Below are 27,745 nucleotides of genomic sequence, written 5' to 3'. Positions count from 1 at the left end.
TATGTCAACCCATTTGTCTCTGCCTAACGTTCCGCAACTTACTGTAATGGGGACTCTGCAATTCGAGTCTTGAACCCTCCATTGAGATGATTATGTTAGGTATTATCAGCAGGCATAGAAATTTGGAGGAAGTTTTTATGCCTTTTTTACTAATGATTTGTCACTTAAAAATTACTCAAATTTAACTGTTTCTCATTTTGATCACTCAAATAGTTCCAATCAGTGGAATTGGTGAAAATGATAACATGAAACCTGTAATAATTAAAAAGAACAAAAAAATTGAAAAAAAAGGAAGAGCAGAAAGAACTTGTTTTTTTATAAGTTGCGAGTGGTGTACAGGGACAATGAAGATTGAAGTAACATCACAATCCATAGTATAAACAAATACATTCTGATTAAGATATTAGACATTGCCTAATACAGTAATAACACAGTATATAAGCCAATGGTTTTGCTGCATTGGCGGTAACTGATCCGATTTAAAAAACCAATCAAAAAACCATTTAATAAACCATTTGGTCCTGTTACCCTTGCAGGTCCAAAAACATTGTTCAGCTTCCATCATTGCCACCATATAATCCCTCAAAAAGGTGAATATTGTTGCCTGAATATGAAAGGCATGCAAGAAGACGCATTTTGCTATCTCAGTTTATTAAAATATCATCGATTAATTTAGAAAAGATAACCACCAAAATGGGTTACTACAATAAGATAAATACTTGGCAAGCTTAAAGTCCAAAACCCCAAGCTCAAAGTTAGAGGTCCAAGCCCACATTCTAGAATACTCCACAATTCTCCACACATGAGATGTAATGAAAATATCTTACCTAACTCTAGAATGTTCCTTATAATCTAGACTGTCCATTTTTGTAAACAAATATTAGCCGTACATTGACGAGGTGGAAATGCCTATAAATACCAACCCTCCTCTCAATTGTAAAAACCAAGCAAGCACCAAGCAAAAACCAAGTAAGTAATCATTTCCTTAAACCAAGTAAGTAATCATTTCCTTAAGTTTTGTGAATGTTTGCTTCTTATTAATACAATTATATTTGGTGTTTTGTGTTAGTATTATTTTGGTTGCCTTTCCCATTATTATTTTTGGTGTTATAAATTATTAATCAATTTTGAAGTTTATCACTGCACTTATATTCAACAAGTGGTATCAGAGCATTAATCCCAACACAGTTCATATTTCTTCCTCATCGAAAGGATCTCTTTCTGGATAGTCACCAACCTGGAAAATAACCATCATCTTAGATCCATAGAGAAAACATTATAATGTCAGAAATCTTCAAGCGTTCTACATTCAAACCCCTTAATTTAAATGACATGGAAAATCATTTACATTTTCCGCATTCATTTCAAGAATATGCTTATAGAAGGCTACCTTAGGAATATCAACATCCAAAAGCACGAAGAATGAGGGCATAATTTCTGTCTCTTAAAGTTGAAGGTTAAGGTTGATGTTTTATTTCATCAGTATTAACTGATACATAATCTAAATTTCCTATGTACATACATGTTTAATGCCCCTAACTGTAGCAGAGTAATTTATGATAAGGGTATTATTACACGCTTAAGCATACAGGAGCGTCCTATGCCCACTTTGTTGCAGCCTTCAGCAGTTCAACCTAATGGTCTACATTTCTAACGCTGGAATTTGGATTTTGAAATCCATAAAATATTATTCCATATGAATCACTATAGCAGATAGTAAAGTGGTCTAAAATTTTTGTTCATTATTAACTCATAAGTGCCGACACTCAAGCAGTATGAGAACAGTTCTACAAACCTTTACTTTGTCAGGCCTAACCATGGCACCATGGAGTGGAGGACAATCAAAGTAGCGCACTCCTTGCACACTAAAACAAGACCAGGAAACAAATAAAGAAAACACAAAACAGAATGATCTATGCAATTAAATGACTGAAAAAAAAAAAAAAAAAAAAAAACCTGTTCAAGTTGTTACATTGTTAAACCTAAAATTAAATACTCATTACATGTTGCAAATTAAAGTTTAAATGTTATCAATTTTCTTGAAACTTTGCCAATCAGATCCTTACGATATTAATCTGCATACCTGAAATCAGATTTTTATCAAATAGATAATTTACCAAGTTAAGGCTTAAAAACTGTCAGCCTGAAAACCATAAAAATTGTTTCAGTAATAAGTACATATATGATCGACAAACAACATTGATATCATAAAAGGCCTTATTCCAGACATTAAAAGATAGAACTACGGAAAAATTGAAAATTTTAGAATAATGAGAGAGATTAATGTACACACATGCCATCATGTTTCCCCAATGGCTCATCACATTGAATTCCAACCCAAAAGCCACGTGCAAGAGATTCAGCTCGACCGACAAATTTGACAACCCCTCTTTTCTCCCCAGGTTCAACTTCACATCTGTCTCCCCCTATTTATTCAAGAATCAGGAAAACGGAAAGGTAAAAACAAAGACGTGGCAAATTTAAGTGCACAAGAGTAAAACCTAACAGATATTTGATATAAGAAAGAAAAGAAATGAATGTAAGAGAAAATTGATATTCATTCTTTGCATTTTAAGAGAAAAACTTGAAAACTTATCCATAGATATCTGCAGTGTCATAAATTTACCACCACACCCATTCCTCACCCCATTGTGGCCTAAACCATGATGCTACCAACAATATGGTACAGATATAGAGACAAGTAACATCATGGCAATTTACAAATGCTAATGGTCCAAAATCCAAAGAACACAATCTGAAAGATTTTGGAACCACAACTTTGACATGCTTTCTACAGGACTTTCAACAATGATGCCATTAGTGATGCAGCTGATAGAGTAAAAACAGTAAATGACTTGAATAACTTTACAAATTTCCGCAGCTTTTACAATATCTTGTAACACATCAATTTATATTAACTTCAAAATGAGTACGATGCTTGAATCTGCTGCAAACAAAACATTGAGAATGTAGTTTCAACTATATGGGCAAGAAATAATGCAATAGATGAGAGGAGATGGCTTAACTTAACAATAAATTACTGAATCATTTTTTAAGGTTGTTTTCAAGATCTGCATGGCATGAATCATGTAATTGAAATGCAGATCTCTTTGAATGTTAAGAACCTCAAGATATTTACCCAGATTATCTGTAGCCTTGAAACCCAATTCCCTACTCAGGTGACTTTTAAGACTACTGGAGACATTATGCGTGGTGTGCATCTAACCAAAAATGTCCAACTTAAAATAGATGTATTTTAATTTTTTTTGTGCATCAAAAGTTTTCAAAATAAATGATCTCTCTAATTCTCCTTGTTGGAGAAATGTGTTCCAATCCAATGTTTTATACACGAGGGAGCCTCTCAGCATGATAATTTTTATACTCAAAGTTTAGATTCAAGACTTTTGAGTAAGAGCAAAAGAATTTCAACCACTCCATCCATACTAATGTTTATTATTATTTGATATGTTATTTATTATATACTACGCAAAATTTACAGGAAATATTTAGAGACATGCTCGATTTTTTATTTGATCCTTTGTACATTTTAACTCGTAAATAGGCATAAGTTGAATATAAGTTTTTATATATATATATTTTTATTATTGAGCAAGTATTCAGTGAAGAAACTCACTTTCTTGCCCATGTCTTGTTCTTTCTTTTTCTAAGTTTCTTCTAATTTTTCTTTTTCGAGCTATTATCGACATCTTCTTTGATAACCGGTGGTTCATGTTTTCTTGTTTTCTTAATTTTTTTTTTAATTTTTATATTCAATAAATCTATATCTTGGGTCTAGTCTATAAGATCTATCATTATTAAGAGTTTTAAATGATAACTCCTCTATTTTATCATTGTTGTAGATCTAGAGTATTTTTAAGATCCTCTTAAATGAGTCACTACAAAAAATTCGCTCATTTGCGACCGACAAATCGATCGCAAAATGTAATAAATCGGTCGCTAAATTCTATCAGCGACCGATAAAATGCTCGTCGCAAAATATTTTGCGATCGAATTACTAATTAGTCGCTAATTTACGACCTAAATATCGGCCGCAAAAATATAAATATCGATCGCAAAAGTTGGTCGTGTCTTCTTTCTGAAATTCTGTCGCAGATTGTGTCTGTCGCAATTTACTAAATCTAGTCGCAAACGTTGAAAGCTGTTGGTTATATATTTGGTTGCAGTTCGGTCACAAATATACAATTACAAAAAAAAATTAAATAATATTAAAAATCATAATTTTTTGTATATATATATATATATATCTCACAATCACAACACAATAACAATATAAAAATGTAGTTGTTAATGTAATGTATTGTACAAAATTTGAAAAAACCACAAAAAGCTAAAAAGGTCCAAAATCAAATCTACGAGGTTGGTCATCTGCACGATCTAGTGTCGTATTATCGGGAGGAGTACCTGCCGGATGTGTTGTAGTGTCGGCAGGAGTGACTAAGGTATCGTCTACAGTATCGAGATCAAGAGGAGACGGTAGTGGCTGCTGCTGTGCTGTCAAAACATCTCGATCTGTAGTAGGCGCAGGGTCAGAGGAAGAAGTACCAGCATCAAGCTCACCGGACAACCGCATGACATGCGCTCTAAGCTTTGTAAGCTATCTCTCCTGCTCATTAGCACGAGCCCATAATGCAGTAAACTCCTTGGCACTGTGCTGGGGCTGTGGTCCTGAGCTGGCTGCAGAAGCGTTACATGCTGAGCCGCAGTAAAACTGTGATGTTGAGCCGCAGTAAAACTTTGATGCCTGAGACCCGATGCCATATACTTTCCTCTTCTTTTCGCCCCCTGCGGCCTGCAGATAAAGTGCTAACTCATCAATTCTTGACTCAGCTTCAGATTCAGTTTGAGAAGAAACAAGACACTCACGAGCTGTACTATAGTTCTCCTGAAAACAATAAATTAATTAATCAATGCAGTTGCAAGCTTTATTATATTGAACTTGTACATGTAAGCAACGACTAAAAGGTAAATGTAAATATTCTTCATTGTTACTTACATTGACGCCCACCGCACGTCTGTCAACAAAAATATTTCCATCGTGGCCCTTCGTGTGAGTGTAAGTAAACACCTCCATCGATGTGGGCTCACGACCATATTTTTCAGCCTGTAATGAATTTGTATGCATGATATATTAATATAGTGTCATTTCATTGAACATCAGTTTTGTAACTGTGACTAGTTGACTCACTAATAATCGAGATGTCTCTATAGCAGATATTGATTCGTCTGTGTGTTGAGAAGGTCCAGCTCCATTCACATTTGAATAAGATTGTGCACTTGATTGGTACGCATGGATATTCTAACTCCAAAACCTCAACCAATTTGCCATAAAAATCATTTGACACGTCACTATAGTTTGATCCCTTTATGCAACCGCCACTGTTCATTTTCTTTCTGCTTCTCCTATAATCCTCGTGTGAAACTTGTAACCATTTACAAAGTAGCTAGAGTAGGCATTAGCAACCGGTAGAGGTCCCTTTGCTAGATCCGTAATGAATCTGTTATCAATATCGCTTCCCGAGTTTCGAGCCTCTGTGAAATAGTAATGACACGAGTGAGATCTAATAATGTACACATATATGTTATGTAACTAGAAAGTTACTTACATAACATTTGAACCATTCTGCAAATTCAGAGTCCAGTTTTGCATCAACTACAGTATCAGTCAAATTGGGATTTTAAATCCGCAAAAGCTTAATATATTTCTTGTTTATGAACGAACAAAATTATCATAAATATGGTTTAACTAAGCCCCAGATTGGGTTTAGACTCTCTACAAGATTTATACTTACTGTACAGATGGTGTAATCTCTTCACAATTCAACAAAATATAGGTTTGAGTCGCTTGTATCTCTGCATCAGTCAATCGTCTTTTTTATTTATTTATTTACCAATCGTACGCCCAGGATAGGTGAAAATTGTTAGATTTTCTTCTAACTCAGATTCTATTTGATCTCCTCCGTCATCATTACGTGGCACTCTCCGATGCTTGGTATAAACATGTGGTTCGAAGTAGTGTGAACAGAAGGTGGAAGCTTCTTGCACCAAATATGCATTGCAAATTGATCCCTCGACCTTTGCCTTATTGCGCACATTCTTTTTAATTTTCTGCAGGTTTCTGTAATTGTACAAAGCCAATATGTAAATATGAGTTGAAATAAAATATGTAATGATTAGAATGGGATGTTAGTGATTCACCTCTCAAATGGATACATCCATCTATATTGTACCGGTCCTGCTATACGACATTCATAGGGCAAATGAACTGGCAGATGCTCCATAGAATCAAAGAAGCTGGGTGGAAAAATTCGCTCCAATTTGCATATCACTACTAGGATTTCTCGCACTAATTGGTTCATATCATCGCATCGGATAACAGTCATCGTCAATTCATTGAAAAAGAGACTCAATTCTGTCATTGCTTCCCAAATTTTCCCTGGCAATAATTCCTGGAATGCCACAGGAATCAATCTTTGCATGAAAACATGACAGTCATGGTTTTTCATGCCAAACAATCTGTATTTCCTCATGTCCACACATCTACCCATATTTGAACAATATCCATCTGGAAACCTTAATGATCGGACTCATTCGCACAATAATTGCTTTTAGGGTTTATATAAAGAATAACATGCCTTTGGAAACTTACCAGTAAGTACAGATTGCTCGAGTTTTGGTCGACGACAAATGTCCTTTATGCTGCTATCGCTTTTGCATTATCCTTGGTTTTCCCCTCAATGTTCATGATAGTGTTGAATAGATTTTCAAACACATTTTTTTCTATATTCATCACATCAAGGTTATGACGGATAAGAAGTGAACTCCAGTATGGCAAATCTCAGAAGATGCTTCGCTTTTTCCACCTGCTATTCCTGCCAATTCTTCCATTTACCTCTTCTGCACCTAACTCTATAACTTTCATAAGCCCCAGATCTTTAATTTCTTGTAATATTTCAACTCCAGACTTCACAGGCGGAGGGGGATCAGCAATAGTCGCGTTCTTTCTAAAGCATTGTCGATTTCTCCTCCAAGGGTGAGATTCTGCTAAGAATTTGTGATGATAATCAAACCAACATTGTTTACCTCCATTTTTGAGTGTAAATGCATTAGTGTTTTCCAAGCAATGAGGACAAGCCAATTTGTCTGCCATACTCCACCCAGATAACATTCTAAATGCTGGAAAATCACTGATGGTCCAAAGTAAAGCAGCTCGCATTATGAAATTCTAATTGGCAGAAATATCGAATGTTTCAACCCCATATTCCTATAAATAATTAAGTTCGACAATCAAAGGTTGCAGAAACATATCAATTTTGTGTTTCAGATTATTAGGACTAGGTACAATAACACACAAACACATTTATTCATCTTTCATACACATTGAGGATGGTAGATTATATGGTGTGACAATGACAGACCATGATGAATATTGTTGTCCTGATTGGCCAAACGGCTGAAACCCATCAGTACAAAGTGTAACAGCCCAGCCCTAGTGTGATATTGTTCGCTTTGGGTGCCAAACCTGGCCTGAACCCTCACGGTTTTGTTTCTGGGCCAGGGAAGCCTTCGCTCTGCTAGCCCAAAACGCGTCACACTAGTTCAAGGTTGCCACCCTTTATGTATAGGACTTCCACCTTGTGCGTAGCCGATGTGGGATTCGCCTAAGGTGTTGTGCCCCAAACCTGGGATGTCACATACACTCCCCCTTAGGGACTCAACGTCCTCGCTGAGGTTTGCCCCACCACCGGCCAGAGAGACAAGGCTTGGCTCTGATACCAAATTGTAACAGCCCAGCCCTAGTGTGATATTGTCCGCTTTGGGTGCCAAACCTGGCCTGAACCCTCACGGTTTTGTTTCTGGGCCAGGGAAACCTCCGCTCTGCCAGCCCAAAAATGCGTCACACTAGTTCAGGGTTGCCACCCTTTATGTATAGGACTTCCACCTTGTGCGTAGCCGATGTGGGATTTGCCTAAGGTGTTGTGCCCCAAACCTGGGATGTCACACAAAGCCCCAATCTCATGTTTCTCATATTAGCAGCAAACACTGGATGATTGTTATCAAAGTGTTTCCAGGCTTCAGAGTCTGACGGATGAGTCATTATACCATCCTCATATTCATGCAAAGCGTGCCATCTCATGTGTTCAGTTGTCGCCTTAGATGCTTATAACCTTTGAAGGCGAGGAACAAGAGGGAAATAATACATCTTCTTGAAAGCCTTCTCTCTTTGTACTTTACCAGTCCCTTGACCCCGCCGTTGATATTTTGGAAGATTACAAAACTTGCATTCTCTTAATTCGGAGTCAAGACCCCAGTATATCATACAATTATTACGACAACAATCAATCTTTTCCACAAGTAGTCCTAATCCCCGAACTAATTTTTTTGTTCGGTAAAAATTATCAACCATCGAATGGCCTTCAGGCAAAATTGTTTTTGCTAACTGCACAAAATCATCATAACACCTTTCTGAAAAATGGTGCTCCGCTTTCATGTGAAGTAATCGTGCCACAACAGATAAAACTGAATGATTCTTGCATCCAGGCCACAGTTCACTGTTAACTGCACTTAACATGTCAAACAATTATTGTGCTGCATAGTTTGGCGATTCCTCCATATTATCCCAATTAAATTCTACTCTACCCGCATCGATTACCATACTGAAATTGATAAGGTGACCTTCTAAACTTACCTGAATAGAGCGGCCTGACCCACTGGAAACTCGAGGTTCACCATGATGTATCCATTCGTAATAATTTTCCACGAACCCATTTTTGCATAAATGAAGTTTAATTGTATCGATATCTAAAAAGGCTCTATTTTGACACTTCTTGTGATTACACGGACACCTCAACTTATTACCATCCATACAACTAGGATTACCAACTGCAAATTGTATAAACGCTTCCAATCCTTGCAAGAATTCTTGTCTTAATATCCTATTGACCTCGTACCTCCAGTACATCCAATATTGATTAGTTCGTATTTTTTTACCTAATTAACACTCTATTTATAAAGGGCAAATTATGTGTAATTGCATTAGTCCTAAACCATCCTTAAAACATGCCAAATGTAATGTTCCATTTACATTTCTAACTTACTAAGGTTATTTCTATAATAAGGGTAACTATTATATATGTAAACTCACTAAGTTCATTATTTCTAACTAAGGTCATATATATATATATATATATATATATATATATATAATATTAGTAAGTGTAAGATTCCTTATATTCAGTTTCTAAAAAAAATTCGGCAGCACTTCGGCATAACATAATCAAATCTCCAATCAAAACACACTTCAATAAACACTTCTATGTCATACCAACATTCTCCAAAGGCAAAATGGCCACTACTAGGCCTCCAACGCAAACGCATCATTCATTTCATAACAAAAAAAAAAAATAATAATAACAACAAAAATAACAAATAAAATGCATTATTTCATAATTACAAAAAAACGAATAAATATTAGTTTATGGTTTGTTTTAGTTGTATGCACATATATTGTCAAGGGTGTATATATGCACATATATTGATTTATCTATTTATGCACTTATTTTATATTATGGTTTGTTTTAGTTACACAATTATATTTATTTGTCATTTGTTTAGGTGAAAATTTTTAGTTCTTTTTTTTAACATTAATTAATAAGATGTAATTTTTTGTTTTTCACTTTACTTTTACTAACGTTACAAAAGGATGTTCTTCAACTTTAATTTTACTAAGAATTTGGCAAGTGTTTAGAAATAAATAACAATTAACATGAGAATTTATTATGTTTCTTTTATTATTTAAATATATTTAAATTTTACAAAAGGTGTTATGGCACTCTTTATTTTTATTTCAAACAATTGAACACTTTAAATTTTAAAATTGCATCTATTGAATACTTTACTTATAAAATTATTTGATTGAATGCTCTAATTAATAAAATTAGATTGATTAGACATTGATTAAATTACATATCAAATTTTGCCTAAAATATAAAAAATTCCAAAATTATCATTACAATATCAGATTTCTTTTTTTCCTTTTGTCATTTATTTTAATAACACACACAATGCAACTACAACAAAATAACAACTAAATCACAACTAAAACAACTAAATAACAAATAATTTTTTGTCATGCAATTACAAGAACAACCAAAAAAAATGAAATCCACAAAAAAAAAAAAAAAAACAAAAACGAGAACCAAAAAAGAGAGAGAGAGAGAGAGAGCAACTCGTACCTGACCTGACGACCGCGAACGAAGAGGAGAAGGGCTTCTTCGGCGATCGGCGCTACAATAGAGCGGAGAAGGAGGCGGCAAACAGTTGGGAACGACGCTGCAAATGGCTGGGAATGGTGCTACAAACAGGGGAGGAGAAGGAAGAAGGAGAAGAAAGAAGAAAAGGAAGAAGGAGAAGAAAGAAGAAGGAGGCTGCTCGCATAAGTTATAAAGCCCTAACTCACGTCGGTCGCAAATTATTGACAAAATTGGTCGCAATTTTTAATTCTACGATGTCGTTTTAATATGGAGCAAATTGCGACCGATTTGCGACAAAACTCATCAGTCGCAAAACAAATCAGTCTCAAATAGGTCGCTAATCCTTCACAGACGGAAAACTAAATTTGGCGGGAATTATTAGCGCCATAGTTAGCAACGGATTTGTTGTCGGTCACAAATCCGTCGCAAATTCTGTGGCCATTTGGTTGCAAATCGGTTGGCATATATTCACTCTCCCAATCATCGCAATTGGTCGCAATATCATCGCAAAATTGCGACCGATTTTCGTCGGTCGCAAAAACGCGTTTTTTTTGTAATGAGTGTTGTTATATTTTCTCTCTTTTCACGGAGTTATTCATTGATATTGAGGAACTTTTATTTGCGCTTATATTTTGATGTCTCGTTATTTGGCAACTCAAAATACAACATGGATGTTGATTCTTCTTTTATGGGAGATTTTAGATCTTGAATTACAAGTAATGTCTTTTTTCTATATTGACTGTTTAGTAGTTTCAATGCTTTTGCAAGCGTTAGACATAAAAAATTTCAGAAAGGGCAAAGTTGCAAAGATTTTACTTTTATCACCCACATCGAAAATAACTAATTATTATTACTTGAAAGACTAATCTATTCTATCAATCATTTCCGAACACATGGTTTTAAGGATGTTTGTTATATTTCTTGTATCTCTTATGAGAATATTATGTTGTATTTGTCTTGTATTACTTATCAAATGAATAGCCTTTTTTTTGTTGGAAAAAAATGTATGTGTTTAACAAATATGATAAGTGTTTAATAATTATAATTTTACAAGTTATAAGTATTTAATAAATTATCAACATATAGTTGGATAAACGAAAATAGATTACATCCTCAACAATTTTTATCCATAAGTTATATGATCAAAATCTGGATTTGTTGCCATTAAAAGGACTTTACTGCATACAACCACCAACCTGAATGCTTAAAAACAAATGCTTACCACTGAAAAATATTTAATAGAATGATTTTATAAATTAAAAGATTCAATTTTTCAATTTGAGCCATTCAATATATAAAATTAAAAATTTAAAAGTGCCGCTAGATGTCCAGCTACAATAAATAAACTTCAAAGTTTGGACCTACATACTCAGTTGCTGCTGCTTAACTAGCCTAAGAAAAAGTGCCACGATATTTCTTGAAGATAGAGTAGAAATCAATAATTGCTGATGCTTAAAAAAGATGACCATCGTCAAGCAACAACCTGCATCCTCCAACCGCATCATGTAAATGGAAAATTAATACTTATGAGAGATACGTATCTGTGCAAAGAAGATTAATTGATTAAAACCACTGTAGATGTGCTGTTTAAGTTAACTGAAAGTGATTGAACGTATCTACCTTTGAGGTAGGATCCAAGGTCTAGGTTTAGGAGCTCTAACAGTCAGTACTTGACTCGCATTTAACTTCATAGGATAGTCCTTAATTGTGAAATAGGACTTACCTTGTAGCTCAGATGGGTACTGAGCTGTGATTGCGTAATGGCTTGAATTTAAACTGACCAAGCTACTTTATTTTGATTAGTTCTCGAGGTCTCAATTTTATAGCTTGCTAAGCCAAATGTCATTAGCCAATTTAAGTTTTCTTATCCCTTTCCATTTATCAATTGAAGAAAATACATTTCTTCATCAACAATCTCTTTCCCCATTTGCATTTCCCATTCTTTTTTTTTTTTTTTTTTTTGTTGGTAAAAAAGAAGAAAGAAACAAAATTAAACACTTGGACAGCGTCATTTTTGGTCACATATTCCTTTAGTTTGCTGATGGGCTTCTCTTTCTAGTATGGAGCTAACATTTTAGATATAAACAATCATTTTTTGCATTAGTGCCAAATCATTGCTTATTATATGGTATTGCTCAGAACAGAAAAAACATTTAATAGAGGAAAAAAAGACAATAATTCATTTAAATTAATTAAAGTCAACTGCATCTCTTAATAATTAAAAAATTCCAAAGCAAAAGTTAAAATTTCTTTTTTTCACCTATGAAATTTGATATAATTATAACTGTATAAAATTCATATAAACAAATACATTTACGTTGAGCTTATTGTTTTTTTTTTTTTACTCAATTAGTGGGCGCAATGGATCTCATTAAATTATAAACTTTCTACCCTATATCCCTAATCGATACAAACACATCCTTGAAAATAAAGTGAAAAATTACCAAAAATTATTTATTCTACAATATTGCATCCCAATTATCCATTTAAAATCAATAAACGTGATTTCATAAGTATTACTATCTTCTTAAATCTTCAATCTCATATATATATATATATATATATATATATATATATATTAGAACCAAAATGCGCAATCTCCTTTGGGCTGTAGAGTATGAAGTTTTTTGCCCTATTAGCAAATCGGTTTTTGAAGATCAAACTTGTATTTTCAATCTTACAGGAATTGAAATCGCTTACCACTCTAATTAACTTGTGTTTTCAATCTTATTAAACTATATTTCATAAAACTAATGAAATAGTATGTAATATAATCGGATGAAAGTTTTATACTAATATTATTATTAAAAATATATTTGATTATATTTAAATACAACTTATAAAATGTAGCATTAATTTAATACGATGGATTTAGTAACACCTCAAAACTAAAGGCTACTACCATTTCTTAAATAGAGTAGAAATTAATCGGATGAATTGTACACTACCTAATAAATGAAGGACAATGAAAGGTCATTACCGAATCTCTACTCACTGTAGCATCGCTCAGACGGCAAAAAACAACGTGGGGAAAACATCAGGTGCGATATAAGAAAAAGAATGCGGAAATTACTATTTTATCCTTGCACTTAATCAAAATATCACTTTTGTCTTGCATTTTTAGATATACGTAGTTTTAACTCTATGTTTTACTCCATTACACTGTTATACAGAGAAATTACTATTATACCATTTTGTTAATTTTTTTGTATTTTTTCATTAAATGCAGATACAGAGAGTTAATTTTGTATTTGACAAAATACAAAGACATACTCCCTTCATTCCAATAAGATAGTTAATATTTCCTTTTTGGTTTGCTCCAAAATATAGTCTATTTTCTTTTTTGCATTATAATTAATCCTTAAATTATCTATTATACCCTTATTAAATTTTATTTTATTTTATTTTCAATAATCCATATTAGTTCTTACTTATTATTACAATATAATAATTATTCATGTGTTATTTAATATGTGCATAACAAGAAAATTATATGAATAATATTCTTTAGCCGTAATAATTACTATTTTCTTAATCTGTGTGAAAATAGAAAGTGAACTATCTTTTTGGACAGAGGAAGTAATAGTTAATAACTACCACCTCCGTTCTATCATATTTTTCACATTTGAAAATATAATATGTTCCAAAATACTTGTCACGTTTATGGTTTCAATAGATAATAAATATTTTTTTTCATATTTACCCTTTGTATATTACCAATAATTATTATTTCAAATTTAATGGTTTTCTGAGAGAATTAGTATTAAATTAAGGATAATGTAGTCAATTTACTCATAATTTATTGCAACTTAGACAAATTTAATAGTTTTTTTAAGATATGTGCAATTTCAAATATGACAGGTATTATAAAACTGAAATAGTACATTGATAGATTTGTTAATTTTAACAAAATATAGGGATAAAATAGTAATTTAGCAACGAAAAAGTATAAAAAGTTGATGGAAGGACATTATATCGGTCACAAAAAGTAGCTAAAAATAGCAATGTTGGACCAAAATAATAATTTTTCCCTAGTACACAAATGAAGTTGAGATTTTAAAATTTGATATAACAATAATAATAATAATAATAATAATAATAATATAAAATTAGAGAAGTCTATTCTAGATGAGCTAAGTGTAAGTATTTGAAATTACCATGTGTAATGAGAGTTAGCACAGTTGTAAGAAGATAAGTTGTTTTATATTTTTCAAATAAAGTCTTTATCAAAATAATATCTATTAAAAAAAGATTATCTCTATCATTAATATATTAATATAAATTTATTTTTTATTATAAAATAATTAATAAGTAATCTTGAAATAACCCGAATTTTTATTTTCAAAGATTTTTCATTTAAATTTAATAAACTGACAGCGTGGAAAATGTATTTAATTATTTAAATGCAAATTAATAATTCGCACTGTGATAAACCGAACTGAAAAATCAGTTAAAAATTCGAAAATCAAATGCAAACCAAAGATTCGAACCGAATCGAACTGAATCGACCCAAATCATCTAGAAACATCTTCTTTCTTTTATCTTCACGCTAAACTCATCTCACTCACTCAGTCCAGCACCTTCTGACCACCACGCAGCGCCACCAGACGCCACCAGCCAGCCTCGTCCTCCTCTCTTCTTCTTCTTCTCCTTTCTTCTTCTTTTCTTTCTTTTCTTTCTTTTTCTTCCCTGCGCTTGTGACTCCACTGCTGGCAGAAGCGGATCGTGCCTCCACCAGCTCGAGCGGAGCTGTCGCGCGCCAGCACCACTCCTCCGCCGCTCCTCGTCGCATCACGCCAGCAGCGGCGCTCCACCCTCTGCCAGATCGCGCATCGCGCAGCGCACAGCAGCCCCTAACGCAGCACGATCTCCAGCTCGTCAAGCCGCCACCAGCCTTCTGCAGCAACGCCACAGCCTGCCGCTGCCACTGCCGTCGCTTCAGCGCGCCTCCAACAGGTCCGATCTATCGCCGCCGCCGCTTCTCTGCCACTGCCAGTCAGATCGCGCCACCCACCTACAGTCCCAGTGCGTGTAGCTTCGATCCGGCACGCGTAAATCCCCGATCTAGCAAGAAAAATTTTATTTGGGGTATAAATCAATTTTTGCTAAATTCTCAGAATTTATTTTAGTAATTTTGGTATAATTTAACTTAGTAATTTTAGTTAATTAAATTAATTTTAGCAATATTGATTAGTTAATTTAATTTAGCAATTGTGATTAATTAAATTTAATTCTAGTATTACATAAATTTATTAGGAAATTTTGATAACAATAAAACTTATGGAATTAAAGAAAAAAAATTATGAATTAATGGTGATATAGAGAATATGGAGGATGGATTAATTGACTGAATTGATTGCCCGATGGATGGGCTGTGAGAATTTGATAGTTGACTGATTGAGTTAATTGGTGGATAGTTGAATTTTAGGGGAAATGCTGCTGAAATTTCAGAAAATAAAATTTATAATAACAATTAAATTACTTATAGAGATTAAATTGTTTATAGAAATTAAAAATATAGAATAAGATTATCAGAATGATAAATAAATAAGGAAACCCAATATATATTTATAAATATATATATAGTTTAAATTAATAGGTGAATTAAATGACTGGTAACCAAAACTAGTAAATGAATATGAAATAGAATTTTCAAATTTAAAATTCTTACTTAGTATGTTATTGTTTATGTTAAGGGTTTATAAAACTCCGTAATGCAAGGACAAAGGCTCGAAGCATGTGACTAGAAAAGCAGTTCCCTTCGAGGACAATAAAGAACAGTGAGTAGTGTTGGATAATTCGCCTCATCCGCCTGCATTCATGCATTCACGGCTAAATGTTATCATGCATTATTGCCATATTGTGATGCACTATTTATTGATATTAAATATTGCTTGATTATCTGTGAATGTGATGTTGTTGTGCCTTGTTTGTGTGGAATTGGGATGAAGTGGGTCACCATGGGTTTGTGAGATTGTTACTGTTATATGGATCCTGATACTGATTACTGTTAGCCGGGTAAATGGGAGATCGGCGCCCCCGTGTGCACCTACTGTTACCGTTATTGTTAACCACAGGTTGGCTTCTTTATTTGGGCGCACCGGATAATCTAGGTTTGATCGCAGCCCGCAGGGTGGCCTCCTGTTGTGAGCGCCTGATGATCTAGATTTGATGGAGACGACCGAGTTGCCTCCTGTTGGTGTAAAAAAAAAAAAAAAAAAAAGAGAATGGAAAAACAATGAGAGGGCTGGTCAAGTGAGGATTAGACCGGTCGGCCAGAATGGGGGATCGGCTCCCTGGTGCACACGTGAGAGGATGGGCCATGTGGGAGGACGGCTCATCGGGGGATTCGGTGACTCCACTGACTAATTTCCACGTGATGTGATTATATGAAGGTGATAATAATTGTGATTGCTGTTGTATTGCCATTTGTGTGACAAACTGCATGATCATAAAATTAATCGGTGACCAGACAAAAATATTTTTAGCATCTGTGTGATTGTGTGGGGTGAGAGGGTTATCTAACCCTACTCATTGAGTTTGGCGCTCACCCCTGCCTACCTATTTTTTTTTCAGGTAATAGAAGAACGAGAAATCATATGGAGTTGAGACATTAATTATAGAAGACTGTTAATGATAGAAATGACGATGTAAATGTAAAAGTAGAGTTCCGCAATTATATTCCGGTTGGGTTGTAAATGAATAATAAAAGTCCATATTAAATATATGAACTGTATTAGTGATACATAATTGAAATAAATTATTGGGCCTGCATCCACAGTTATGAATAGGAAATGAAGTTTGCATAATATAGGCTTACTACGGGCTTCGGGGGCCTTAAGCCCACCCAGGTCCTAGTGCCGGTCCGGTCCATGGAAATGGGTCGTGACAAAGTTGGTATCAGAGCCTGGTTGGGCCTTAGGAATCAATTGCGGAACATAGGAAATTGAATATAAAACTCCTAAGTTGGGATCGGCCGTAACCAACAAAGGAGTGACACTAAATAAAAGACGGTCTTGGTGCAGGTGGACGCACTGTGCACTAAGGCGGTTACAGAATCATAAATAAAATAAATAATAATAAGAAATAAATAAATAAATTGGAAAAGATAATTATATCTATAAATAATGATATTAACAGTTAATCAAAGCTTTGACACGCAGGAGAAATTAGAAGGAAGTGCAGTGGCCTGATCAACCAATGTACTCTTTCTAATGGAAACTGTGTCCTTAGCTTAAAATTTAAATTTTCTTCTATGGAATAAATAACGTTTATATAAATTAATTATGTAAGTGATATATGATTAATAGGTTGAAATTAAATGGTAAAAGTATGCTAGTGTATTTAATATGTGTTGGATATGGAAATACATATATGAAAATACAGGAATGTGAGTATATGTGTGCCTGTGGAAAATATATGTTGAGAATGAGTTGTTAGTGTGAACTGATAAGAAAACTAAATGATTCGGATTCGAGGAAATTAGAATGTATTTAATTAAAGTATTGAATTATTATATGTATTTGATGAAATTGACTTGATGTTGGTTAGTGGAATTTCTTATAATTATTGAGGTAAATATTTTTCTGGATGGAATAGATATATTAATTAGTAAAAGTACATAAATGATTTTATAAGGTTTGAATATTGAAGGATTTGGTGTGATTTGCTATAATAATTGGTGGTGAGTATTTTTCATAAAGAATAATATAGGTGGATATTAAGAACTTAAATGATCATGAATAGTAATTTTATGCTGTAAATAAATTTAAGATTTATGAAAATTTAGAAAGTTAAAAGATGCTTTAGAATAAGTAGATAAGAATATGTAGTTAGACAAAAAGAAGTGAAATATGATTAAAGGTAGAATGATGGAACATGTATACTATTGAAGGTAGGAAAATGGCTTTGAGGTTTAAAATAATTATCACTGTCGGTGAGAATTCTAATAGAATATTAAATAAATAATTGATAATGTTATAACCAAACTTATGATTTGAGTTAATCGGTCTTTGCAAGGTGAGTTTCGAGAATTTAGTGGATCATAAATAGTAAATTTAGAAGCTAAAAAGAGATCAAATGTAGGAAGCTATTGAATGTCTTGTAATAAACAAATAGATAACTGAGTCGAGGATTGTAATCCCGATGACGAAAGAACTTAGTACTTAGATTCAGAAAGAAAGATAGATTTTCTGCTTGAGAGAAAGAGATAAGAAAATTTTGACTTCTGTAATTTGATAAGTGTATTATGTTTTATGAGTTATATTAATTGAACCCATATATTGAGCTTATAAATGTATCATGTACAAGTGATATGTGTTATTAATAGTAATAACTGGGAATAAGAGTTGATAAAAGGTCATGGGATATAGCTTGAGATGATAATGAATGTGAATAAATGTAACTTGTTGGTGGAAAGTGCATACATAAGGACTTTCTATTACTTGGTGCATATTTTGTAAGTTACTTATTTTATTGAATGGAGAAGAAAAGTTATAATTATGACCCTAGTAGAACATAAAGGTATTTGGAATATTTGCATTTGGTAACAAACTAGCTGAGTTTTAATTTACTATGCGTTAGAACAGTGAAACTTGGTATAAGATTATTGGATGTGATAACTAGATAGGATTACATCTTAATTATATTGGAGTGCCAACTCATGGGTGTTGATCAGATCATTAATCAATGAAAATTGCTCATTGAATGATTGAGATACCAATTAGGAATGAGAATCATTAAGACATGATTTGGAGTCGATGTAAACCTATTCTGAAATTCTTAGTAATTGGTAGCAATTATGATTGAATGAATAGAATTGTGTTATAAATGGCAGTTTGTGACATATCTTATGGTTTAAGGGAACACTTAATTAGTTAGGTCCATTGGAGGACTGGTACATTAAAACTCAGATGTTGAGGAATTCAATGAGGTATTAACTTTGTTTGGAGTAAAGAATATAGAGAGAACATAATTGAGGTTGAGGATATTCCTAGATCGTGTTAGGTATAAATTTTATAGATGATAGACATTAAGATAGACTTGGAGAAAAGGAATAACCCAATGATATTATTGTCTGAATATTCATAAGCATTCACGGGATTAAGAATAAACATAAAATAAAGGACATAGTCTAGTCAGGAGTTGAATTATGCTTTTAACATTCTTAATCATTTACTTAGCTAGAGCAAAAGACACTACTTGTTTAGGATTCTTGATTTCTAGATAAGTAAATTTCGGTCTAAAAGATTGATTAAAGACAGAACAAATAAGTAAATTGGTTTGGAGAATTTTACATCACGATTCAGCTTGTATAAAAAAAAAAAAAAATGTAGGCTGGATTTCTTTATGGAATTGAGTATAATTGAATGACATTTGCAAATTTTCGAAAATGAATTAAGAATTATCCGGCATGACAACAGCTAACTTGGCTAGTTGCATAAATTCTTGTCATAATTAGTTAAGAAATTGTATGGTATGACAATTTGGGAAGAGGGATAGAGAAGTTAATAGTTAAAATAGGGACTTGATGGTGAATTTAAATTCTCTCTACATAATTGATGTACTACTTGTTTTTGTGGGATTCTCATTAGTAGGATTTGAAAAGAGATTGTATATCTATCTTTCGTTGGAAAAAGGTTAAGTTGATAAAGAGGTGATGTGCTTGGGATAGAAGCCAGGATCTCCTATCAGTTGATAGCAATTAGCTAGAGAAATGTCACGATTTTGTTTGAAATAAGCTTGTAGTAGTGGTAAGAATTTGTTCTCTTTAATTGGAAATGATCAAATAGTACTTCATGGCAGAATTTGATAATAATCGAAAACCTTCTTGAATTGGCAACAACCATCTTATCTAATTATAAACTTTTCCATGATTACTGGAGTAATGATATTAATATTTGGAATTGATGGAAAATGGACGAGTCAACGATGTAGGTTTTGAATTTTGAAATAAGGATTCTAAATTGGATAGTAGTAAATTTGATTGAATATGTGGATTCTTGTATCAGTAAGACTTGGTTTGTGTATGAGTGTTTTATTGAGCGATGATCATTGCCTATAATAGCCAGTGAGAGATAAATGAGGCGATACATCAATGTAGGTCACATGATATATAGCTAATGAGATGAATAATCCTTACTTGAGCAGAGGTTATAAGGGACTTAAATTCTTACGTGTGAAGGTGAATATTAGTGTCGAATCTGTGCCTTGGGTTATGAATATTTGACTTGAGGTGACGACTTGTAGATATAGTACAACTCAAGTTTAAATTAATTATGATGATAAGGTAGATAACTTTGAGGATAGATTCATCTCATAATCATCCTACCCTTCCCTAAAAATTAGATTTTCTTCCCATATCTGCTCGTTGGTTTGTCTTAATAAGTCAACAAAAAAAAAAAAAAAAAAAAAAAAAAAAAAATAGTTTCACCACTCTGAACTCAAAAATTTTTATCTCATCCTTTTGATTCACCCTAGTATTCTTTAGAATGTGAATGTAATAATTTTTAGCAGTTGCAACATTATGTGAGAAGCACAACCACCATTGTCGTAAGCAACTGTTGCATCCTAGTTTCTTGTTATTTTCAAAATTCGAGGACGAATTTTTTTTATAAGGGGGGAAGACTGAAATAACCCGAATTTTTATTTTCAAAGATTTTTCATTTAAATTTAATAAACTGACAGCGTGGAAAATGTATTTAATTATTTAAATGCAAATTAATAATTCGCACTGTGATAAACCGAACTGAAAAATCAGTTAAAAATTCGAAAATCAAATGCAAACCAAAGATTCGAACCGAATCGAACTGAATCGACCCAAATCATCTAGAAACATCTTCTTTCTTTTATCTTCACGCTAAACTCATCTCACTCACTCAGTCCAGCACCTTCTGACCACCACGCAGCGCCACCAGACGCCACCAGCCAGCCTCGTCCTCCTCTCTTCTTCTTCTTCTCCTTTCTTCTTCTTTTCTTTCTTTTCTTTCTTTTTCTTCCCTGCGCTTGTGACTCCACTGCTGGCAGAAGCGGATCGTGCCTCCACCAGCTCGAGCGGAGCTGTCGCGCGCCAGCACCACTCCTCCGCCGCTCCTCGTCGCATCACGCCAGCAGCGGCGCTCCACCCTCTGCCAGATCGCGCATCGCGCAGCGCACAGCAGCCCCTAACGCAGCACGATCTCCAGCTCGTCAAGCCGCCACCAGCCTTCTGCAGCAACGCCACAGCCTGCCGCTGCCACTGCCGTCGCTTCAGCGCGCCTCCAACAGGTCCGATCTATCGCCGCCGCCGCTTCTCTGCCACTGCCAGTCAGATCGCGCCACCCACCTACAGTCCCAGTGCGTGTAGCTTCGATCCGGCACGCGTAAATCCCCGATCTAGCAAGAAAAATTTTATTTGGGGTATAAATCAATTTTTGCTAAATTCTCAGAATTTATTTTAGTAATTTTGGTATAATTTAACTTAGTAATTTTAGTTAATTAAATTAATTTTAGCAATATTGATTAGTTAATTTAATTTAGCAATTGTGATTAATTAAATTTAATTCTAGTATTACATAAATTTATTAGGAAATTTTGATAACAATAAAACTTATGGAATTAAAGAAAAAAAATTATGAATTAATGGTGATATAGAGAATATGGAGGATGGATTAATTGACTGAATTGATTGCCCGATGGATGGGCTGTGAGAATTTGATAGTTGACTGATTGAGTTAATTGGTGGATAGTTGAATTTTAGGGGAAATGCTGCTGAAATTTCGGTAGAAAATAAAATTTATAATAACAATTAAATTACTTATAGAGATTAAATTGTTTATAGAAATTAAAAATATAGAATAAGATTATCAGAATGATAAATAAATAAGGAAACCCAATATATATTTATAAATATATATATAGTTTAAATTAATAGGTGAATTAAATGACTGGTAACCAAAACTAGTAAATGAATATGAAATAGAATTTTCAAATTTAAAATTCTTACTTAGTATGTTATTGTTTATGTTAAGGGTTTATAAAACTCCGTAATGCAAGGACAAAGGCTCGAAGCATGTGACTAGAAAAGCAGTTCCCTTCGAGGACAATAAAGAACAGTGAGTAGTGTTGGATAATTCGCCTCATCCGCCTGCATTCATGCATTCACGGCTAAATGTTATCATGCATTATTGCCATATTGTGATGCACTATTTATTGATATTAAATATTGCTTGATTATCTGTGAATGTGATGTTGTTGTGCCTTGTTTGTGTGGAATTGGGATGAAGTGGGTCACCATGGGTTTGTGAGATTGTTACTGTTATATGGATCCTGATACTGATTACTGTTAGCCGGGTAAATGGGAGATCGGCGCCCCCGTGTGCACCTACTGTTACCGTTATTGTTAACCACAGGTTGGCTTCTTTATTTGGGCGCACCGGATAATCTAGGTTTGATCGCAGCCCGCAGGGTGGCCTCCTGTTGTGAGCGCCTGATGATCTAGATTTGATGGAGACGACCGAGTTGCCTCCTGTTGGTGTAAAAAAAAAAAAAAAAAAAAGAGAATGGAAAAACAATGAGAGGGCTGGTCAAGTGAGGATTAGACCGGTCGGCCAGAATGGGGGATCGGCTCCCTGGTGCACACGTGAGAGGATGGGCCATGTGGGAGGACGGCTCATCGGGGGATTCGGTGACTCCACTGACTAATTTCCACGTGATGTGATTATATGAAGGTGATAATAATTGTGATTGCTGTTGTATTGCCATTTGTGTGACAAACTGCATGATCATAAAATTAATCGGTGACCAGACAAAAATATTTTTAGCATCTGTGTGATTGTGTGGGGTGAGAGGGTTATCTAACCCTACTCATTGAGTTTGGCGCTCACCCCTGCCTACCTATTTTTTTTTCAGGTAATAGAAGAACGAGAAATCATATGGAGTTGAGACATTAATTATAGAAGACTGTTAATGATAGAAATGACGATGTAAATGTAAAAGTAGAGTTCCGCAATTATATTCCGGTTGGGTTGTAAATGAATAATAAAAGTCCATATTAAATATATGAACTGTATTAGTGATACATAATTGAAATAAATTATTGGGCCTGCATCCACAGTTATGAATAGGAAATGAAGTTTGCATAATATAGGCTTACTACGGGCTTCGGGGGCCTTAAGCCCACCCAGGTCCTAGTGCCGGTCCGGTCCATGGAAATGGGTCGTGACAAATCTACATGCTTAAAAGTGTGAATAAATAATATATTACTATTACATAAATAATATATAAATAATTTAAAAAATATAGATTGAAACGTACAAAGATGATAATTTTTAAAAAGAAGGATATTTACACGCTTAGAGCACACTATACTAAATAAATAATACATTAATATTTCAAATAAATATATAATCATTTATAATAAATCATAAGCATAAAATAATAAAAAAAATTTAATTTCTTATTTCAACAACACAAAAACAAATTAAAAAAAATACTTCATTTTTAATTAGTAATTAAAAAAATTTGGTTGATTAGCTTGGTGTATAAAGTAGTCTCATATGTCAGGAGTTAGGTTGCACGGACAAGATACACGAGATACAAGATACAATAATTTTTAAAAAAGTAAGACACGCTTATAACACACAACACCGAATAAGCAGTGGCGGAACCAGAAGAAATAATTAGAGGAGGCCAAAAAATTTTTTCAAAAATTAGAGGGAGTGATATTGAAAAAAAATCACTATTTAATAGTTTAAAAGTAAAATTTTTTATATTTTATAAAGTAAATTTCAAAAAAAAATTAAAATTAGGGAGCGACTGCCACCGCTGGCCATCCTTAGTTCCGCCACTACGAATAAGTATATATTAATATTTCAAATAAATAAACAATTATTTGTAATAAATTATAAACATAAAATAAACTTAATTTATTATTTTCTTGAGATAGAAACAAATTTTTTATAAAAAAAACACTTCATTTTTTATTGGTAATTAAAAAAAATCTTAGTTGATTAGCTTAGTGTATGGAGTACTCATATAATAGGAGCTAGGTTGCATGGATACGGGACATGATAATGTACATGATACAATAATTTTTAAACAAATAAGACATCCACATACTTAGGACACACTACACTAAATAAGTAATACATAATATTTCAAATAAATAAACAATCATTTATAATAAATCATAAATATAAAAAAAATAAAAAAATACTTAATTTCTTGTTTCAATATAATTAATTAAATTCTCCAAATCATTATTACTATTGAAAAATATATTAATAGTGTGTATGCATTTTTTTTTATATAGATCATATCATACATGACTTTTATTGTTATTAGTGAAAAGTTTCGCAGGATACCTAAGAAAGCATATCTTAGTTAGGGATGACAATTTTACCCGATTCGATGGGTACCTAATTAGATCCGATCTGATTTTGGTAGATTTGGGTATTAAACAAATGGATTTTGGAACGGGTTCGGATAATATTTTTACTACCTGTATCGAGTTCGGGTCGGGTTCAAGGACTCGGGTCCAGCTACCCACTATCCGTTTAATTAATATTCCAAAAATATTTAAAATAATTATTTTTCTAAAGAAAATTATATATATATACACACACCTTTTTAATTATAATTAATGCTATAATTATATTTAATATTTATATTATATTTTTTTATTTAATCAAAATAATAATTTTATAATCTTTACTTATTTTTTATCTTTAAAAAATAAAAAAATATTTTTAATGTAAATGCGTATTTAAACAGGTTCAGGTATTTAAACAGGTAATTATAATTGGATTTGACAATAGTGAATTTCTAAATGGGTTCGGTACCTAATTTTTAATCAGGTATTTAAATGGGTTTGAGTATTTATAATGTCTTTCACGATCATTTTATTATATAATTTTATTATTTTTGAACGATTTTATAAAAGATTATTTCATCTTTTAATGCTGCTCCGCGCATGGCGTGGGTGCTAACACTAGTAATAATATAAAATCTACCTTTGGGTAGTGGGAAAAACTCTCGGGTTTGATCCTAACTAAATACATTTGCAGGAGGTGCAAAAAACCTTAACTGTAATTAAACTGCGAACCGAATTAGACGGTACTTAGTAATAGAGTCCGAATGCCAGAGATTTAAAAAGATATAAAATTTATATAAATCGAAAAAATTATATTATATACAACCAGCTGGCAAGAGTGGAAAAAAAAATTATGCAAAGATTTACTACACTAAAAATACACTAGGTTCTGTTCTACAAGTCTAATATATGTGTAAGGCTTACTCTAATAGAGACAACCAAAGAAAGTAAATTAAAGTCAATCATGCATGATTTTATTGGTTTTTTGACTTATACAAGAAGTGAGAGATTTTAAATTCAAATTTTTTTAACTACAAATATTTTATCAATTTGGTAAATCTATACCCATCCCAATAATAATAATAAAAGGTAAATTAAGCACAGGCAGGAAGGCCCCCCCAACCCATATGCTGGTATTTACAACAATATTTATTCTATTTCCGTTGTCAAAAAACGGATATGATCGACATTAATTTAATAATGGGAAAAATACGGAACGGAAATGTATTAATTTCATCTGGCAAATGCAGTGAAAAACTAATAAAAATAGCAAGCAAGTCCCACACATTAGGTCTGATTTTATGTTTTTTGACGATGAAAATAAATTTTGTTGGTTGAACATTATACAAGAGGGTGGAAAAAATTACTTGTGGATCACCAAGTCAGCAGACGAAGACAGAGTAATTAAACTGAACTGAAGTATTCTATTGCCATTTTTTAACAAGTTGGCAGTAAATTTTTTTTTTTTTATTTTTTCAATATATGTAGTAGAGGGCTTACATTTTAAGGGCCAGTATGAGATTTATTTTTATTTCCATTATTTAAAAACCGTCCTCTAGTCTTTTTTTCTTTTAAATTTCAAAAGACAGATTTCTGAAAACCCAATTAAAACATTACTTTTATTATGGTGATAGCGCCATAATTCTGAACTAGTAAACACATATATTTTTTAATAATTTTTTTATGAATATTGCACCCTTGTATGGAGAAAATAGTTAGAACATAATCAACGAATTCATCACGTTTTATGATAATTTGTCATCACTTTGCTAATGTATTACTTGTTGTAATTCATAAGTTATGCCTCTTTTCTCAATAAGCTCGCTATCTATCTATATTCTCTTTCAAGCTGTCTATATAGAAAAAGAATATGCAAATGAAAATATAAGCATATAAATTATTAATTAAATATTACATATACGATAAATTTTATTAAAATAAGCTTTTGAAATTGTTTTTATGCCTGTTGTTGAATTTTATACGCTTTAGAAGAGAGAAAGGAAAAAAATAAAATGAAAGATTTAATGTGGGAGTATCTACTTTATTTTGATAACAACAATTAAGTCAATTTAGTATTATAAATAATTTTTTACTTTGATATTATTACAAAATATAAAATGTTGCTATCCATAATAATTAAGCAAACACTTTATTTTTTATTTTTTGAACTTGTAAGAAGATTCTATGAAAGATGAGTTCATATTTTAGAATGAAATGATGCAATCATTTTAAACAGTTAACAAGGACAACAAAATCATTTTTTTTGCATTCGAATCAACGCTAATCATTGCTTTTTCTGGTATTGCGCAGTACAGAATTATATAATTTTCTTTTTTTTTTTTGGAAGAAGAGAATTATATAATCATATCTAAGTTAAATTCGTTACCTAAATTTAGAAAAAAAAACAGTAAGAATAACTGTTAGTTTGTTAAAAATCCTAATGATTATTGATTTTAAAAGTTCTACTTTTGGAATTTTTTTCTTATCATCTTTTAAATGTTATTGAAAATTATACCCAGCAAGCGTATCTTCTTCTCGAACTATTTTTATGACTTGCATATAAATTTGAACCCAGATGAAATGAATGAGTGTTATAAGTGTATCATGCAACAGGAACATATCTAATTATGTGAAAGGTAAGTTCTGTCCCGAGACCAACAATGCTATATAGAAGTGAATTATACCGAATGCTCAATATGTTATTAAGATGAATGCTATAAATGCGAAATGCAAAGACGGATGTATGGTCACATAACATTAGACAAGATTACACATGATCATATTAGACAAAAAGTATAAATAGCAGAAATTAGAGATAAAATGAGAGAAAGACGTCTGAAATAGTACTGTTATGTATTATATAAATCATGACATTGCCTGATGCGTAAATATGATAACTCTAATAGTGGAGGGTGTTAAAAATGAAAGAAGTCGACCTATAACTGTTTGGAGAGAAATTGTCGTGAATGATCTATATACAGTCTTTAGATATTAGTGAAGATATCTATGAATATAACAAAATGGAGAGAAAAGATCCATACAACAAACCCTAGTTAGTTGTTGTTTTCTATCTTATTTTTGTTCTATTTATTAATATATCAAATGATTTTAAAATTCTCATTTC

General features: G+C 32.7%; 1 protein-coding gene and 1 long non-coding RNA gene across 2 annotated transcripts; one reads left to right on the top strand and one right to left on the bottom strand.

Annotated features, from left to right (window-relative positions):
* Positions 1–420: 420 nt before the first annotated feature.
* On the bottom strand, positions 421–4,591 carry LOC110010634 (tubulin-folding cofactor B). Its single transcript, XM_089718076.1, has 4 exons — positions 4,423–4,591; positions 2,294–2,426; positions 1,796–1,865; positions 421–1,237 (listed from the first exon to the last, which is right to left on the bottom strand). Exons 1-4 carry the CDS (start codon positions 4,589–4,591, stop codon positions 1,190–1,192), a joined length of 420 nt encoding a protein of 139 aa, XP_089574202.1. The 3' UTR covers positions 421–1,189.
* A 10,010-nt stretch (positions 4,592–14,601) lies between these two features.
* On the top strand, positions 14,602–23,357 carry LOC149498029 (uncharacterized). Its single transcript, XR_016319502.1, has 5 exons — positions 14,602–15,359; positions 15,968–16,051; positions 16,848–21,668; positions 22,280–22,363; positions 23,160–23,357. It is a non-coding gene; the product is annotated as an uncharacterized LOC149498029 (long non-coding RNA).
* Positions 23,358–27,745: the final 4,388 nt, after the last annotated feature.

The sequence above is a fragment of the Jatropha curcas genome, chromosome 2 (assembly GCF_041381405.1).
Source record: "Jatropha curcas cultivar XTBG-Jc1 chromosome 2, XTBG_Jcur_1.0, whole genome shotgun sequence".
Taxonomy (NCBI): Eukaryota; Viridiplantae; Streptophyta; class Magnoliopsida; order Malpighiales; family Euphorbiaceae; genus Jatropha; species Jatropha curcas.
The sequence above is the reverse complement of the archived record's forward strand: the minus strand, read 5'-3'. Positions and strand labels throughout refer to the sequence as shown.

What these genes read in the sequence shown, in the direction of transcription:
- LOC110010634 (XM_089718076.1), bottom strand. Translation starts at nt 4,591, where the DNA reads ATGCGGTTGTCCGGTGAGCTTGATGCTGGTACTTCTTCCTCTGACCCT. An exon ending in CACTACAACACATCCGGCAG is followed by an intron (nt 2,427 to 4,422) that starts GTACTCCTCCCG and finishes TTGAATAAATAG; the next exon opens with GGGGAGACAGATGTGAAGTT. An exon ending in TTAGGCCTGACAAAGTAAAG is followed by an intron (nt 1,238 to 1,795) that starts GTTTGTAGAACT and finishes GTTATTTTCCAG; the next exon opens with GTTGGTGACTATCCAGAAAG.